At 38.8% G+C, this 19275-nt stretch overlaps 1 protein-coding gene across 1 annotated transcript; it reads right to left on the bottom strand.

Annotated features, from left to right (window-relative positions):
- Positions 1-48: 48 nt before the first annotated feature.
- On the bottom strand, positions 49-19041 carry LOC128367583 (glycerol kinase-like). Its single transcript, XM_053328186.1, has 20 exons — positions 18875-19041; positions 12979-13052; positions 11691-11797; positions 11498-11575; positions 9504-9583; positions 9236-9373; positions 8442-8551; positions 7764-7830; positions 6336-6371; positions 5571-5638; positions 5397-5439; positions 5201-5281; positions 4996-5074; positions 4796-4892; positions 4451-4535; positions 3647-3767; positions 2818-2961; positions 2555-2641; positions 1818-1892; positions 49-333 (listed from the first exon to the last, which is right to left on the bottom strand). Exons 1-19 carry the CDS (start codon positions 18926-18928, stop codon positions 1819-1821), a joined length of 1623 nt encoding a protein of 540 aa, XP_053184161.1. The 5' UTR covers positions 18929-19041; the 3' UTR covers positions 49-333; position 1818.
- Between the last annotated feature and the right edge of the window lie 234 nt (positions 19042-19275).

Here is a 19275-nt window from a genome sequence, read left to right as displayed (position 1 = left end):
ATCTGTGTGACACTTCAGACTAAATATTAACCTGATTTTACCTTTAAAAAAAAAAAGGCAAATTCATAGTTTTAGTGGTTAATTTTTCCCTTTTAGGCTCCACAGTCCTTCACTGTTCGATGATTAACTTGTCCGTCATGTCATCAGAGTCTCGGGGTCGGAGTGGAGGGTTCGGGTGGAGGGTTGGAGGGTCGGAGGGGTTCGGGTGGGTTTCTACTTCTTCTATCGAGGCTCGTTAGCTCAAAAATGTGAGCGAGTCCAGCAGCCGTCAAGTTTCATCTTCCTCGTTTCCAGTGAGGGTGTTAATACTTCGGTTAAGTTACTGCTGGTGATCTGAAAGGTTCAAAAGAAAGGAGAGAGTAAATATTAAAAACACCATACAAGTCAGATTAATAGAGGAAAATAAGTTGGTGCGAACGTGTAAAAACTCAAGCAGGAATAAAAGTGGTTAATAACATCAGAAACATGCAAATATGAAAGCTGGACTGAAATTATTATTATCATTCTTTAAGTTTTATATCTTCTTTTTTTACATATATATTCTGATTTATGAACTTTATACATACTTTTGGGAGAAATTAAATATATGTGCATAAGAGCAATAAAAAGTATGACATAAGTCCAGGAGAGGTTGGGGGGAACAAAAGAAATTAAATAAAAATAAGTATTTAGTCTTACCTTTAATAAACCTTTTCTCCTATTCTCACTCTTCTTTATTTAATTTTCCCCTTTTTTTATCGTTATTTTCTATAGCGTGCATTGGTGTCAATTTCTTTGTAATTCGTTTTTATTCCTTTTCTTTATGTTCTCTTATTAATCAGCTTGTCAGTCAGCTGTAAAACACTTTAAACTAAATTAACCTATATGAAAGCTGCTATATGAATAAAGTTTGATTGTTATTGATTAATAAAAACTTAATTTTATTCCCACATTTAGTCAACTGTTCACTTCCTGTATTTACAGTCAGATAAAGTCTTAATTATTTCCTTTCAGAAGCTAAAACTAGACCATTACTCATCATTAAAGAGTTAGTCTCCAGTGATGTTCAGATGCTGTTTTTTTGTGTCAGAGTAACTTGAAAAATCTCTTTATTATAAAACATTAAAGAGAAACATCTGTATCATCCCATATCATCACACCGTGTTAGTAACTCTTCCAGATGTGAACATGCAGCACAGACAGTCGACTCCATCACAGAGTTTCTGCAGGTTCATCAAGTTTCATTTGACACTTTTAATACTTGTTCACAGTCATACTGACCAATTAGACCAAAGTATGAAAGTATGATGGAAAACCAGTCAACGCTGTATATAACAATAACTCCTAAAGATATAATTACTTAAATTAATATGACCTCCTAGTCCAGATGAGGGGCAGAAATTAGATGGATTCATAAATGAATGAAAAAATATTGCAGGAGGTAAGAGAACATGTTTGAGAGTTTTATAAATTAAATCTAATCCCTAGATCCCTTCATAATGGATTTACTATGGAAGTGATGGAGGACTAAATCTACAATCCTTCTGTGCATTTAAAAGTAGATGTGGAGCTTCTATTCAGCTTCAGCAGATCAACTTTTAAATACAGTTTTGCACTTACAGTACCAGTCAAAAGTAAAAAGTACATAATAAGTGTATTATGAAGGTTTCACTTAGTGTCCAGTATGAACAGGAGGAATTAAATCATTTTTAAAAAGCACTTGAAGACCTGCAGAAACCCTGACGAGCATGCAAATATGCAAAATAAGTTGTTGCACTTCAAACTGACACACACACACACACACACACACACACGGCATGCAACAACAAATGCCGGACCTTAGGGGTCCACTCTGGTGGGGGGAGGGGTGGGAGGAACCCCCCAGGGGGAGCCGTTCATCTTCTTCCCTAAACCTGTCGTCAGTGAAAAAGAAAAAGAGAGAGAGAGAGAGAGAGAGAGCGTCTAAAATGGATCAAAGTCAGCTTCCTGCAGCTGTTCACCGCTTCAGATTCAGGATGAAAATATTAGACACAAAAAACTACACTAACAATAACTCACATATATCTCAGATTGATAACACTTCTCAAGTCAAGGGAGGAAGGGATGAAGGGAGGAAGAAGGAAGGAAGGAAGGAAGGGAGGGAGGGAGGGAAGGGAGGGAGGAAGGGAAGGAAGGAAGGGAGGAAGGAAGGGAGGAAGGAGGGAGGGAGGGAAGGAAAGAGAAAGAGGGAGGGAGGAAAGGAAGAAAGGGAGGAAGGAAGGGAGGAAGGAAAGGAAGGAAGTAGGGAAGGACAGAAGGAAGGGAGGAAGGAAAGGAAGGAAAGGAAAGAAGGAAGGAAGGAAAGGAAGGAAGAAGGAAAGGAAAGAAGGACAGAAGAAGGAAGGAAGGAGGAAAGGACAGAAATAAGGGAGGAAGGAAAGGAAGGAAGAAGGGAAGGAAAGAAGGACAGAAGGAAGGGAGGAACGAAAGGAAGGAAGGAAGGAAGGAAAGGAGGAACAGTCAAATCACACAGGGTCAATTTGTCCCGGGAGGACGACAGGAGGGTTAAATAAGACAGAAATATGAGCGTTGGTACCGTTTCCGTTGCAGCAGGGCTCGGTGGTTTCCCAGTTCATGGCTTTCTGGACGGCTTTCTTCCAGCGAGCGAAGCGGAACTCACTCTCTGTTGACGAGGACAGAGATGAAGATGAAGTTACACACAAAGATTTTCCTCCTCTACTTTGTTAGAAATATTTAAAATAACAATAAATAGAGACTGTCATACTAATAATGTCCACTAGATGGCAGCAGAGACTCTGATCTGCTGTCAGAATCAGCTGGTAGCTCAAGTGTTCTTACCGTCAGAGTGAATCTGAGGCTCATATTTCACAGATGTGACGTGCGGGAGGTGATCGGCGCTTATGTCCCACACACCCACCCCCTCTGCCGCCCCCGCTGCCATGGCCGCACCCAGAGCCGTCGTCTCTGACATGTCGGGTCGCACTGGAGCAGCCGGAGGACGAGACGAACACAGGAAGTCACACAGAGAAAAGATTAAGAACTAAATACTGAGTTAATGTTCAAAAATGACAAAACGGGTGTCAGCAAACACAGCAGGAAGTTTGAATTGTATTTATCCCCGTTTCCTAGGTAACACAGTCTTTATTTAAGATGAATAAAGTATGATAAGCAGTTTTAATTCATGATGTAACGTTACATACACACACACACACACACTGTTGGCTTTTCCTACTCTAGTATACACACTGTATAAATAGGTGTGTGTCGAAGGTTGTGTGTGTGTGTGTGTGTGTGTGTGTGTGTGTGTGTGTGTGAGAGAGAGAGAGTGTGTGTGTGTGTGTGTGTGTGTGTGTCTCGTTTCCAAATGGGACAAAAGTCAGACAGGACAGAGTCTGAAGGTCCAGGTCCAGATTCACGTCAGAGGTGGTTTCTAAACTTTAAAGGTGAATCAGGACGGATGAATTTAGTGATGCAGCATTTTGCTCGGCTGCTTCCATGAAAGACAAATTCACCTTTTTTTTTTTACCTGAGCTGCTTTTCATTTTATTTCACTTTGCATTTTCACACTAACACTGATATATAAAGTCCCTTAGAGATGCACATGTATTGATTGTGTGCGTGTGTGTGTGTGTGTGTGTGTGTGTGTGTGTGTGTGTGGTCTTCTTACCTACGGGGATGCAGAGGATGTCCGCCTGCAGCTGCATCAGTAACCTGTTGGACGTCATGCCTCCGTCCACCTGCAGCTGAGTCAGAGGGACGCCGCTGTCCTGGTTCATGGCGTCCAGGATCTGAAACACACACAACGAGACTTTCAGTTAAATTACAAATCAGCTGATATCAGTTACAAAAATCCTCAAACAGGGGTTTTAACCTTCCTGTCGTCCTCCCGGGTCAAATTGACCCTGTCTGTTTTGACTGTTCCTTCTTTCCTTCCTTCTGTCCTTCCTTCCTTCTTCCCTCCTTCCATCTCTCTTTATTGCCTTCCTCTCTTCATCCTCCTTTCTTCTTTCCTTCCCTCCTTCCTCCCTCCCTCCCTACTTCTGTCTTTCCTCCCTTCCTCCCTCCTTACTCCTTCCTCCCTCTCTCCCTCCTTTCCTTCCTTGTTCCTTCCTTCCTTCCTTCTTCCTCCCTTCCATCCTTCCTCCCTCCCTCCCTTCCTCCCTCCCTCCCTCCCTTCCTTCCTCCCTCCCTTCCCTTCCTTCTTTCCTTCCTTCCCTTCTTCCTTCCTCCCTCCCTCCTTTCCTTTCTTGTTCTCCCTTTCCTTCCTTCCTCCCTTAACTCGAGGACAACAGGAGGGTTAAACACCTGAACAGCTGTACATGCTGGTAAAATGAATATTAACAGCTGTTGGCTTTAGAAATTGGCAGATAGATTTATACAGTGAAAAATATTTAAAAAAAACAAAAAAAAACAGTAATTTAAATAGAAAAATATTTTAAAAAACAACAGGAAGTGATGAGAAGCTGCTCACCTCTCTGGTCTGGAAGCAGACGGCCTCCAGAGCAGCAAAAGCCAAGTGGTTCCTGTTGGTGAACTGTGTGAGTCCACAGATGATGCTGGAAAACACACAAAGGGTTAGGGTTAGTTGTCATGACAACTGCTGCATCATAAAGCTTAAATGATATCCTGTTTTATACTCTATTATAGCTCAGTTAGATGGTCGGTATCTTCGGGAAAGAAAGTGAGAATCTACTGGTCTAATATGAGCAAAAACCCAACAACTTCTTGACCCTGTTATCAATAAGAGTGCTGTTTTCTTCTCAATTTAGGGTCAGATCACAGCATGAATGTGTGTTTTCACAGCTGACTGTCTCACCCTCTGGCACTGGGCTCCCAGTAGGGGGCGTAGAGTCCAGAGAAAGCCGGCACAAAGTAACAGCCGTAAGACGTGCCTGCTGCAGCTGCGAGTTTCTCTGAAAAGGAGAAGATGAGGAGGAAGAGTTGTTACTTATTCTACTTTAAGGGCTGAAGATTAGTGTGATGTGTTCAGGTGTATTTAGATGTAAGTTTATGTACCGATCTCTGAGGACGACTGCACAATGCCCATGTTGTCTTTCAGCCATCGCACCACTGCGCCAGCGATCGCCACTGAACCCTGAAAGGAAGACACAAAAACATTGGACTCAAACAACCTCAAAGCTTCAGTGGACTCATAATCATAAAATCAGCAATTCAAACTTATTTCTAAATGAGCACAGCTGATTAAAAGTCTCTCACACACCTCTAGAGCGTAGGAGGCAGGCGCTTCTTTCCCCAGTTTGTATGCGACGGTGGTCAGCAGGCCGTGGTCTGACATGACAGGCTGAAGAAACCAGAAGAAAAACATGTTTAATTAAGAGTGAAATAACAACAGTACAAATGGAAATAGTGAATTTGATTAAAGATAAGTCATATGTTTCTTTGGTGTGATATCTTACCTTGGTCCCTGTATTTCTGAGCAAGAAGCAGCCGGTCCCGTACCTTCATGTGACAGAGAGTGGACAAAAGACAAGATTAGAAAGTCTCTGATTGTCCTTATAAAAAGTAGACTTAGCTTATTCTAATAATAATATAGCAGAGAGATTAAATAAAGAAGATTTTAAATGGCTTACGTGTTTTTGGCCTGGCCTTCTGTGAAGCACATCTGACCAACCAGAGCAGCCGACTGGTCGCCAAGACACTGACGGAGAAAAGGTCACTGTTAGCAGGTTGCACATTTTAAACAGAACATGAATTACAGCTGCAAATAATTATTATTTCCATAAATAATCTGTCAATTAAGTTTGTAATTTGGTCTATAAAATACCAGAAAAGTGTTAAGTGTCAAGCTTGATCCTGAAACTACAACCTGGCTTTTTGAGTTAAACATCAATATTGATATTTTAGGATTTAGAAAAAAGAATATGCCAGCTAAATTATTTTTAAAACCATTAAAAACATCCCTGAAAATTTGGTTCTTGAAGAATTGTCACCAGGTCCAACAGTTCAAGTGTCTGACAGATGTTAGAATTACATTAGCAGCAAAAATTGTCAATCAATGACTATAAAACTCACTACTTCACTTATAAGAACTCTTATAAGTCCAGCTCATCAGTTCCAGTTTACTTATATTATAAAATGAGAATAAGCTTGAAATACATAAAAACACAGCCAATGCTTAAAAGATATTTTTTGCAGTATAGAAATGCCTCAAGATTTATAGACTGACATATGCATTGAAAAAATACACAACTATATAATATCAGTGATGAGCTATTCAGCCTAGTTTAAGTACGTCAGAGGCTTTAATGGAAACTGCCACTCAGAAACATCTGGAGAGCAAATACAGATGTCACTCTTTTAAAGTTTACATTTAGATAAGATACGAAGGTCCTTACCCCTGAGATAGGAACTCCTGCAAGAGAGTTGCATTTCTGGTTAGGAGACAGAAACAGACACGTAGTTAGATTTTAAAGAAATAAAACTGCAGGTTAACACTGACTGTAACAGACCGGGGGACAAATTAAAAGGAAAAAGAGGCAAGAATCAAGTGTTTGGAAGCATGTGGTTGCTTATTAAGTTACTTTATATTGGTTTTTCCTATAATTCGTCCCCCGTCTGAAGGCAATGGTTCGACCCAGATCTTCAAAAAACACACAGTATGAGTCAACACCAAATATGTTCACATGTAAGACATCTGGATTAAGCAAGAGGCATCTAAGTCTAGTCTAATCAATGGAAGTGACTGGGAACTCAAACCCATAAACCAGTATGCCTATATTCAAAACCTATATTCCACAAATAGGCCATTATCCTGATTTGGTCCCTAAATATGATAAGAACTATTAAGATTAAATAAAAAGTCCCTAACCCTAACCCTTTACATCTTATATACTGTCAGTAGCTAATTATATAATATGCTTGTAGCTGAAAATGCAACATCCATGGAAATAGTTCATATAATTAAAAGGACTCAACATATTTTATATTTTCATGTCAGTGTGATCGACATAAAAGGGTTTTATTTATATAGAGCCAAATCACAATAAAAGTTATCACATGGCACTTTTCACATAGAGCAGATCTAGACTGTACTCTGTACCTGATGATGTAATTCATGTTGTTGTTGATGTTGATTATCTATGATGATACCTTTGGGTGCACACAGTTTATGTTGATAGTTATCATCGTATTAAAAGCTGCAGCACCTACAGTATAAGAGCTGCACGAAGTTTTCAATGTAAAACTGAATACTACTGGTTTAAACTATATCATTAAGCAAAAGTAGTAACAGCTAAAGAGATAAACAGTCTCTTTTTGGCTCTTAGAAATACTTTCGCCCCCTAAATTGACAACCTGCCATTAAAAAGGTATCCAAAGGTTAAAAAAAAAGGAAAGTCTGACCTATAAAAGTGAGGAAAACAAACACAGTCGCCTCTTTGTTGACCTCTGGACTGTGAGGCAAAGGTGCGTGTTGCATAAAAAAACATTTTAAACACGTAAAACCATGTTATGGTGCAGAGATAAGATCCCCTCATAGACAAACAGAGACGCACGATAACTTATCGCTGTCAGATTTTAAAAAGACAGGCATCGCTTTGCTGGAAAACGCTTTATTACTTCACTAGTAGTGTGTTATCTGGAGTTCTGAAGAATTACACGTTTAATCTTATCGAGTTATAAAAAAAGCATATTTACTGATACTGTTCAAAACAATGTGTGACTGTAGGACACACACACACACACACACACACACACACACACACACACACACACACACACACACACACACACACACACACACAGAGGTCTGAAGGTTAACTTACCATCAAGCCGTATATTTCAGAGGAGCTCTTGACTTGAGGGAGAATTTCCATCGGGACGTCAAAGTACCTGAAAGCAGCACAACAAGCAATCAGATGATGATGATCATTATTCGACTGTAATGTGTCTTTTTGCCTATGGTTTTATGTTACTGTATGTAGTTATGTTTACTGTGTGTACACTTAACTTCATGGTACAATGTGCAATGACAATAAAAGGTATTGAATTATTGAATTATGAATTGTGTTATTGGGAGTTTAAATCATGCAAAGATATTCCAGTATAAATATATAGAGCTGGAAATGTGCGGAATATGTGTAATTTAAATGTGCAGACTGTCTATGGGAGTTTTAGTGTTGATATATAGCAACAGCATCAATCTAAAGTTGAAAGTCTTGAAAGTTACTCTGTCGTGACTTCTGGCAAACAAACACAGTTATCTTTACATTCACATTTCTCACTAAAAACCTGCTCTGTGTTTCCTCATAAATATGTTAAAATCTAGTTAGCTGTTCACACACTCATCACATGATTCACTCTGTGTGTGTGTGTGTGTGTGTGTGTGTGTGTGTGTGTGTGTGTGTGTGTGTGTGTGTGTGTGTGTGTGTGTGTGTGTGTATGTGTGTGTGTATGTGTGTGTGTGTGTGTGTGTGTGTGTGTGTGTGTAAATGTTTGTTTACCTGCAGAGTTCAGGATCCCAGTCCATGGTGTGAATGTTGAAGAGCATGGTGCGACTGGCGTTTGAGACATCTGTGCAGTGGACCCCTCCGTTCTTGCCCCCCGTCAGACACTGAGGACAAATAATGCAGAGTTAAAGACCGTGTAAAGTGAATTCAAACATTTTCTTCTAAACACATTAAATAGGTCATAAATGTATTTCTAAAAAAGGTATAAAAAGCATTTCAACCATTTAGATTTGAATTGTGGAGCTAGGCTTCACAAACTGTGTTTCAAGATTTCTGTGTTCAGGATTTAGTGGGCGGCGCACACTACAGTTAGCCAGTTAGCTGAGTTAGCCGCCGAGCTAGCAGCTGAGTTAGCAGCAGAAAGCTCTCAGACCTAGCGTCCGTGTTTCTGGTAGAGGTGGTGACTTTGATTGACAGGGTTAACCCTAACCCTGCTGCTGTAGAGGTATAAATACATTCAGCACACACTACTACTACAGTCTACAGTTCGCCAGTTAGCTGAGTTAGCCGCCGAGCTACCAGCTGAGCTAGCCGCTGAGCTAGCTGCCGAGCTAGCGGCAGAAAGCTTTCAGACCTAGCGTCCGTGTTTCTGGTAGAGGTGGTGACTTTGGTTGACAGGTGACACTTGGTAGCCTAATTGAAGCCTAACTCTGAAGCCTAATTTCATACATTTGGCGGCAGACTTTAAAGAACCTTATATATAGTGCAAAACTCTGGATTAAAGCATCATATCACAAAATACTCTCATCTGTTATCATTTGAAGTCTTAATCTCAGCGCTGCTCTTACCCAGATGATCCAGGAGTCCACCGTGCCGAACATGGCTCGCTCACTCAGCACCGCCTGTCGCACCTCGTCCACGTTGTCCAGCATCCAACGCAGCTTCACCGCGCTGAAGTAGGTGCTGATGGGAAGGCCTGTCTTGTGCTGGAGAGACGAGGACAGCGGAAACTCAGATTAGAGCGTGAGGACAACATTCCTTCGTATCAGGAAATAAAACAACAACAAAGAGATCACCAAGATTATTAGTAGTAAACTTCCTGTCCATCGCTCTCACCTTGAGATGGTTCTTGTTTCTTCCAGGAGTTTTGTTGATGAGCCTCTCCACTGTGGACTGTGTGCGCAGGTCCAACCAAACTACAGACACAACAGACGAGGAAGATTTACACCTCAGATATTCAGCCTGCATTAAAGCTTCAATTCTGCTCAGATAACTCCACAAAACTGTCTCATTTATTTACATTCTTTGACGCATGAAGCAAGTAAAAATCACAGGATATAAAACCTTAAATATAAAATGGAAACTGGCCTGCAGCTGTGGGGCTATAAAGAACCAGCAGCACCAGTTCAGCCACAAATAAAGCTTAGGTTAAAACCAACAATGCTGAAGACAACTGAGCCATGAAGACACAACAGAGACATGATGAAATGGAAACATACCTGCTAGCAGAGGTAGAAGAAGAAATATACCATTCAATTTGGTTAAAAATCTCAGTTTTTAATCTCTAAAAAGGTCACCACTTGTTGTCCAACTAAAAACTATTCACACCCTACTTCTCTTCTGTGGCCTTTCTCCTGATTTAACAGTTAATAATAATCCCTGGATTATGATTTTAAAAAGGTGCTATCAAACCTGTTCAATGACTCATTCAACCATCATATTTCAACAGTGAATCAGTGCATTAAAAAAAGAGCAGTGTGCACCCAAATGAATAACCCTTCCTCTCCCCTTACAATCGTTTAGGAGAATGAAACTTGCTGAAAAACACAAATGGTCCTCTTTAAAGCCAGAGTTTAGTTTGTCCGTTCTGGGCTGCTCAATTCAGGAATTAACGGAGGGAAAAGTTTACATAATGAAGTCCAATTTTCCTCATCATGAGATATATGATTAAAGTTTATATGAATGTCAGAACAGACAGCAACAATATATGTGAGCTTTAACTATAAAAGGACACTGAGACACACTGAAAGCAATCAGAAGTCTTCAAAAATCACTCGCATGTGTTTCCTTTTCATACTGACTAACTGGACATTCCTGCTGGCCTCTTGCAGAATCATTGTCCACACTGAAAGAGGTCGACTGACCACGCACCGACCCCCTCCCACCCCCGAAAACATCAGACACATTCCAGCCTGCACACAAACTCGTCTATGCAGGCTGAAACTCTTAAATAAAGGGCCTGAAGGGTTGAGAATGAAAAGCTTTCTCTTCTCTCTGCTGGTGAATGAGCTCAACTCCTACAGCTGAATGACTGCCACATGGGACAGTGGGTGGGGGTGGGGGGTGAGGGTGAGGGGGGGGGGTCAGATATGACACAGGACACTACAATCTGATGCAACCCCAGACATGAGTTGAGCTGTTTTCTCTGATGACACAGCCTTCGTTTTTTGCTCAATGGACGATGTTACAATCAAGAAGTATGAAGTAATGAGGCTGACTCTGCACAATTATTGGTACAAAAAAAAGAAAATCACTAAATTCAAAGTAGATCTGACCACAAGTACACTTCAATTAAACCACTTTTCTTTTCTTTCCTTTCCTTTCTCCTATTTAATAGATCAGTTTGATATTGGTATTTTCTCACATTGACGCTTTATTTTGAAAGTGTTTAAGCTTTGTGTCGTCCTCCCGGGTCAAATTGACCCCGTCTGTTTTGACTGTTCCTTCTTTCCTTCCTTTCTTCTGTCCTTCCTTCCTCCCTCCTGTCTTCCTTATTTCCTTCCTTCCCTCCTTCCTTCCTTCCTCCTCCCTTTTTACCTTCCTTCTGTCCTTCCTTCCTGTCTTCTGTCCTTCTTTCCTTCCTCCCTCCTTTCCTTCCTTCCATCCCTCCTTCCTTCCCGCCTCCTTTCCTCCTTTCCTTCCTCCTGTCCTTCTGTCCTTCTTTCCTCCGTCCTCCCTTCCTTCTTTCCTTCCTCCCTCCTTTCCTTCCTTCCAGCCTCCTTGCCTCCTTTCCTTCCTCCCTGCCTTCCTTGACTCGAGGACAACAGGAGGGTTAAATGATCTTAACTGTACTTCATATTTCATTCATTCACATATAAAAATGTACTCACCAATAGCGTTGTAGAGCGGCTCTCCGGTCTCTTTGTCCCAGACTAAGGTGGTCTCTCTCTGATTGGTCACTCCCACCGCTAAGAAAAACAACAAACAACATAAATTAAAAAGTCAATAAAGACACTCCTCACCTCCTCCAGCCGTGTGGTTAACACACAGTTAACAGGTGAAGACACACACACCGTTCCCCACCTTTAATGTTGGAGACGTCGATGTTGAGCTGACACAGTTTCTCACAAGTCCTCTCCATGCACTCATAGACAGACTGCATGATCTCCTTAGGGTCCTCTTCCACCCAGCTGATTGATAAAAACACAAAATGGATCACTTCACAGGTTTAAAGTGATAAATGAATTTGGATTTGGTGGAAATAATCCAGCGGCAGGTTTGTAGTTTTCATACCGGCTCAGACAGAGAAGGAGAGTGATTGGTAATGAAGGGAATTTCAAAATAAAAGCACAGAAAAACCTCACACAAAAATGAGATCTAACCTTGTATCATGTGCTAAATAATGACTGAAATGTGCATTAAAATACAAAATATATAGCAAATTAAAGGCTAGATTATCCGTACATACAGTGTAAAGGGACTCAACAACAGGTTATATAAGTATTTTTATTTCCTTTTATACTTTATTTATTGATTCATTTAATGTTATGCATCTTGTGCATGTAATATAAGCTACATAGTGAGTCAGTTAAGTTTAGAGTTCAGTATGTCACCCAGTAAATAATTAATTAACCCTCCTGTTGTCTTCGGGTCAAGGAAGGACAGGAGGAAGGAAGGAAGGAGAGAAGGAAGGGGGGAAGAAAAGGAGGAAGGAAGGAAGGAAGGAAGGAAGGAAGGAAGGAAGGAAGGAGAGAAGGAAGGAAGGAAGGATTGAAAGGAGTAAGGAGGGAGGGAAGGAAGAAGGAAGGAAGCAAGGAAGGATGGAAGAATGGAAGGAAGTGAGGAAAGAAGTATGGAAGGAGGAGGGAGCAAAGAAAGAGGGAAGGAGGGGAAGAATGAAGGAAAAATTAAAGAAAGAGGGAGGAAGGGAGGAAAGAAGGAACAGTCAAAAGAGAGATGGGGTCAGTTTGACCCGGGAGGACGACAGGAGGGTTAAAGAGTAGATATACGTACATTCAGTATAATGAGTATTTTATTTCCTCTGTTAAATATACCAGCCTCTGCTACTGTAGACAATAATAATCAGTCAACGTTGCCAAATGTTTTGTGCCGACAATAAAAACACAAGCTGGACCTTTGGACTCAATTTAGTTTCACATCATCAAATAAAAAAAAGCTATTAATGTAAAAAGCTGTTAAATTGTAACTTTGGTTTCTAGGTGAGAGCACTGTGAGGACGAGGACACGCTTCTGTTGTTTATCAAGAATGAGTTAAAATACTGAATGAACACGTATCTGTTGGATTTAAACTAATCTCTGAGCAGATTGCATTTATAGATATTGCTTCATAAAAAAAGGTCATTGAACTCACCCCTCCTTCGGGAAACTCTGGTTGATCTCTACTTGATGGTGACTGATCAGTTCAGCTGTTTTAGCGTTGAACACCTGCGGAGAAAAATAGAGCTCATAAGATCACAAATATATAATAATAAAAAAAGCAACATTAATACTAGTTTTACTCTAAAATCCTGTTAAGGCAAGACAGCTTTATTTATATAGCTCATTTCATACACAGGGGAGACTCAATGTGCTTTACATAAAAACTAAATATCAGATGATTTAACTGTAAAAATATTTGACATACAATTAAAAAGAAAAGAAAAGCCAACCAATTATATAAAAAAATAAAATACACAGAAAGAAAGAAAATAAAAAGCTAGACTAAAATAAAGGATAAAGCATAAAATAGGAGTTCAGCATAAAAAAATGTATTATTTTTTTTAAATTGATTTATTATTATTTATTTTTTATTTATTTTATTTTTTATTTTGTTTATTTTTTATTTATTTATTTTATTTTATTATTTTTATTTTATTTATTTCATTTTATTATTTTTATTTCTTTCTTTCATTTTATTATTTTTATTTATTTATTTCATTTTATTATTTTTATTTATTTATTTCTAAATTATTATACAACCACAGTTTTATTTTATCTTATTTAATTTAAAAACTTGCCCAATCAGGCTAAAAAAATGAGGTATAATGTCCTTTAAATGAGGCTATTTGACCATAATTTCCTTAAAATATGTGTAAAACATGGTAATAAATTGGAATTAACCAAAGAATTGGCTGATAATTTATACTTTTATACTTTATATAAACAGTCAAACCAAAGCAGATGTTGCATCATAAGACAGGAAGACAACAGCAGGGTTGTAAAACACTTGCAGGAAATCAGGTAATGTTGGCGTGGTGACGTGAGGGAAAGTTTTATTTATTTTTATTATTTCCGTGTAATATCTTGTGACACAGAGCTCACTGCGGGAAGTCATCCTCCCTTTCTCCACCTGACACGATCATCACCCCACCATGTCGCAACACTCAGCACAAATAAACCACTGCAGGAGATGGAAGGAATTAAACATGACTGCTTATTAGGGTTGCAAAGGAGTGGAACATTTCCGGAAAGTTTCTGGTAAATTTCCATGGGAAGTTAAGCTGGGGAATTTTGGAAATATTCCAAATTGGAAACTTTCCATGGGAACTATGGGAATTTATGGCAATTGAGGGTAATTTAGTGTGTGCTAATCTGGTTGTTTTAGTCAGGATTATGCTAAAATATTATTTTACACAACTTTTACACAACATGCCTTCAGTTTAGTAAATTCCCGGTTTATTCCCGTTAATTCCCATGGAAAGTTTCCAAGTTTGAAAATTCCCGGGAATTTGCAACCCTACTGCGTATTAGTTGTAACTTGCAGTAAAAGAGGAATGTCAGTATTTCCTCTGCTTAGGTGATAAGACAGTACCCAAAAAAACAAAAAAACTGGAAAGCATTAACCATGAAGGACTTTTGACCCACATGCAGTCTTCAATCTTAACCCCCCCCCCCCCCTCTAAAACCACCTGCTGAACCCTCTGACACCAGCGTACGACCAGAGGTTTCACATTCAGTTAAAGGTGTCTACAGTTGGACGGCACACAGGAACAACTTCACCCCCGTCATGACCCACCGGAGGAACGTTAAAGAGGAACATCTGATGTCATTTTGAGCCTCGCGACCGGTGAGACTGCTAACCGAGCAGAGGATCAGGTTTTATCAGTGATTCACTAGAGATCATAAAACTACATCATGTGATATGTCTCTTATCAGCTGACTGTTATCAAGTGCATCTAAATGCTTTTTGATTATTCCAGCAGTGTGTAGATGTGTTTACTTTGTGGTGCTCAACATTTAAAGTTAATATATGTTTATATTATTAATATTATTTTATTCTATTTATTTATTTTTGAGTGTGTTTGTTTTTATTTTTTATTTATGTGTTTTGTTTTTTTAAATTTTTATTTTTTACTATCTTTTTTTTGTTGTTGTTAATTTTATTTTATTTTTTTATTTTGTTTAACAGTTAATTGTATTTATTTTTTATTATTTCTTTTACTGTATTTCTGTTTGATTATCATTATTATTGCTATTATAATGACCTATATGTGCCTTGTTCTGTATTGTTCTCTGTAAAACTAACAAAATGTAAAAAACAGATGTTTAAAAAAATATATATAGTTTATAAAAACTCTTTCTAAATCTAAAAATACAGGAAAATATAAGTTTCATCTGTCTGAGTCAACACAAGAGGACTCCTCCATAAAGCACATTTCTCAAGCTCTATATGATTAAATACAGGATATTTATAATCTTTTAAGTCTATATTTTATCTTTATTTAATGGTTTTGACTATTGTTGCTTTGACTGTTATATGATTTGATGCTTTTATAATCTTAATTGCCTGTTGAACTATCAATTGAGCTCTTTCTATGTTTTACTCTGAAACTTGGAAAGCATTTTGTAGCGCTGTTTTAAAAAGTTATTATTATATTCTGTGGATGGATGTGTAATAATAGAGTAAGCTTTGGTTGACGCCTTCTTTGTTGCTGACAGGAAATGACAAATGAAAGGCAAAGATCACACAGGAAACAGCAACATGTAGCCACAGAGTTCATCAACCAACACATACTTATGTCCACATGTGCACAATAAAAACTATAAAAATGTAAATAAGTTAACTTTGTATTGAGCCTGTGTCAAATATATTAGATTTTCACTTTCCATGTTTATAGTTTGTGATATTATTTCATTTATTTACATGTCTGTAATGTGCTGATGTAGATATCTAATCATGGCTGGGTATCATTTCAAACATTATGATACCAGTACCAATCCAAGCATCCTTAAAGTGATACTGATACCAACTTCATTCGATACCCATCATGTGAATAGAAGCATTACATATTTGGTCCGGGGGGGCAGACACCCTCCCTACATTTAAGAGTAGGTTTAAAACTTTCCTTTTTGATAAAGCTTATAGTTAGGGCTCCTAGAGCTCTTAGCTTATGCTGCTATAGGCTTAGACTGCCGGGGGACTCCCATGATGGAGGAGGGAGGGAGGAAAGAAGGGAGGAAGGAAGGAAGGAAGGAAGGGAAGGAAGGAAATGAGGGAAGGAGGGAAGGAAGGAAAGAAGGGAGGGAGGAAAGAAGGGAGGAAGGAAGGAAGGGAGTAAGGAACGAAGGAGGGAGGAAGGAAGGGATGGAGGGAGGGAGGAAAGAAGGAAGGAAGGAAGGAAGGAAGGAAGGAAGGAAGTACCAACTGAGTACTTCATTCGATACCCGTCATGTGAATAGAAGCATTCAATTTTTGGTCCGGGGGGGCAGACACCCTCCCTACATTTAAGAGTAGGCTTAAAACTTTCCTTTTTGATATAGCTTATAGCTCTTTGCTTATGCTGCTATAGGCTTAGACTGCCGGGGGACTCCCATGATGCACTGAGCTCCTCTCTCCTCCTCCATCTCCCTCTCTCTCTCTCTCTATCCATCCATCTATATCCATTAACATTCATGTTCTATTAATGCATCAATAAGCTAAACTTCTTCCCCGGAGTTGTCTGTGCTTTCTGGTCTCACAGGTAATCTGGACCTGTAGACGTCCGGATGACAGATTCCAGTCCCAGACCTTCTAGCTTCATTATTGATTTTCATTGTGCTTCTCTCCTCTATCCTTCCTCTTTCTCCTCTATCCTTCCTCTCTCTCCTCTCCTCTCCTCTCAACCCCAACCGGTCGAGGCAGATGGCCGCCCACTCTGAGTCTGGTTCTGCCAGATGTGTTATATAGAGGCTGCACTTCGGTGCCCCGTGTACTCGCATTATACGGATATACGCGCAATCCACTGGAGCTAATTTCGTCCAAACAACTCCAAATGACACCAAAGTTGTCTGGGTGAGTAAATGATTGTATTTTATGCTAGAAATAAAGTCCAGGTTGTAAAAAACTGTAATTATCCTTTAAGTCCACTTAAATACACTGTAGGTGGATAAAATATTTAATATTTATCATTCTTTTGTGGTTACACCATTTGACATTTTCAGGAGCATTCAGTCTTACTTTTGGTAAAAAATGGTGCAAATGTCATTTTAAATGTTATAAAACCAACAAAAATACTAAATGTATATTTTAACAAACCTGATGCTGCTTTTACAACTAGTCTAAAGATATATTTGAATTGCTCATCTTGCCAAAACCTTATTTATCCATGAATTATGTAGAGGTTAGATCATGACGAGTTGTACATGAAGAAATAAAAAGTAACGCAAAATAACACAAACTAACATAACAATAATACACATGTGACATATTTAGGCTAAAGACTTTATCAAAAGGAAAAAAAGTCAGTGTCAGCTCATGAAGTTGCTACAAAGCTGCTTCAGCTGACTATAACTACAGATAAGAGTCAAACCAACACAATAAGACGTGGAGGTCAAACCCAATCTCAGGTCCTCTGGAGGTTTTTACGGGTTTAATCATCATCTGTAACTGCAGACGTGTTCACTTATTGGCGTTATTGAGTCTTCTTGAAAAACAACCAATGTAGGTAAAAGTTTAACGTCGTAGTCAAAATGACCTGTTTTCTGTGTTTGATCAGAGTGTGGTCAGATGACACCAGAGCCTCAGCGAGGGTCAAAGACTCTCTGGTTTGGAAAGAGCTGCTCAATAATGAAGTAAACATATAAAACATGGAGTGTAAAGTCAATAGTCACTGTTAACCTTCATTTATTTATTTAACCAGAGATTGAAAATAAACATGTGTGAATCGACTAAAAGATAAAACAGCTTTCAATCTTGTGTTATGAGTTGTGTGATGATGTAAAAGCCAAATAAAAGAAGGTTTCAACTGGAAAACGTTGATATATTTGATGTGTTTTCTATCTATTCTTTGGGGAATCTATCATATTGAACTTTTATCTTTCCAAATATCCCAAAATAAAAGTGATGACCACACACCACTTGCTGCTCCTGAGCCAAGTCTCAATCTTCCAGCTGACCTATTTCAGGCATCTAATTTAAGAGTGATTGGTAATGAAGGGAATTTCAAACTAAAAGCACAGAAAAACCTCACACAGTAGGTTTAATGACTTTAAAAAGGAAATGGGTGTTATGTTTGTTCATCTAATAAAGTGACTTTATATCTTTATAAAATGTAGACTGATGTAATAACAGATAGTATTCAATGTGTAAAAACTCTTAAATACAAATAGTCAAACTGATAACTAATCTATTTAAACCATTTTGATTAAATAGTGCTTCAATTCTGTGTTTTTAAACAATTCCTCACAATGTCAACACAGCTGTTAATCTCTTCAACTAACTTATTACTGCAAAATGTCATAATATAAAAATAATAATAATAATAATAATAATGATTTTATATACAGTAGCACCTTTCACAGGAATAAAATCCACAGAATACAAAAAAAAGACCATAAAAAACATGCAAATATTAAAAAGATAAGAAAATAAAAGCATTAAATCAAAGAGGCAGGAAGAAAGTAAAGCAATAAAAATAAATTAATTTAAATTAAAAATTAAAGACATAACAAAATAAAAGTATGTCATCATATTCAGAGGTACTTTAAAATACTTTCAAATCAATAATAACTTTAATATTGAAAGTGATTATCTGGTTATTTGAAGAGATAAAAGGTAATTATATCAAGCTTGGTATTAAACCTGACTGCTCCTCATGTGCTGTGTTACCAGCAGGGGCGCAGATTAGAGAGTCAATCCGATTAAAACTCAGCAAAAACAGCGTTAAAGTGCAGTTTCAATGATTTTCAATACATATGTGCTGATAGAGGATGAGGATGAAGTGAATATAAAGGTGTTTTTGTGTTAATGTGAGTATAGAGACAATATGCAGCTGCACCACGTCACTCACCAGAAACCTCGTCGAGCTCGTGCCCTGATCGATAGCAGCAACCAGCGGATCCATAACTCAGCTTCAGTACGAAAAAAGTCCAAAAAGAAGAAGAAAAAAAGAAAGTAAAGAAGAACAGAAGTGACTGAGAGGAGTCCCGGCACCGTGTGTGTGTGTTTTGGTTTTAGTTTTCTAACACGAGTGACTCCTCTAGTTCCTCGTGAGGGGTGGAAGGGGGGGGCGAGGATGAACCGGAACCGGCGCGTGCCACAAAGGACGATTGGTTTCCCATTAGAAGGCGTCGGCCACGCGCTGTCCAATCAGATTTGGGGGCACGTTCTTCTTGTCTCGAGGTCGAGAGGAGGGGGGTGGGGGTGAGAGAACAAGAGAAAAAGAGAGGAACATCCACCCTAAAAAAAAAG

The sequence above is a fragment of the Scomber japonicus genome, chromosome 11, assembly GCF_027409825.1.
Source record: "Scomber japonicus isolate fScoJap1 chromosome 11, fScoJap1.pri, whole genome shotgun sequence".
Lineage (NCBI taxonomy): Eukaryota > Metazoa > Chordata > Actinopteri > Scombriformes > Scombridae > Scomber > Scomber japonicus.
Note: the sequence above shows the minus strand (reverse complement) of the source record. Positions and strands in the feature narration are given on the sequence as shown.

Bases quoted from the DNA above. Each gene is read 5' to 3' on its own strand.
- LOC128367583 (XM_053328186.1), bottom strand. From the start codon at position 18,928: ATGGATCCGCTGGTTGCTGCTATCGATCAGGGCACGAGCTCGACGAGG. The intron at 5,282-5,396 runs GTAAGATATCAC...TGGTTTCTTCAG, and splicing joins TCAGAAATACAGGGACCAAG to CCTGTCATGTCAGACCACGG. The intron at 2,642-2,817 runs GTAAGAACACTT...CCTCGTCAACAG, and splicing joins GCCTCAGATTCACTCTGACG to AGAGTGAGTTCCGCTTCGCT.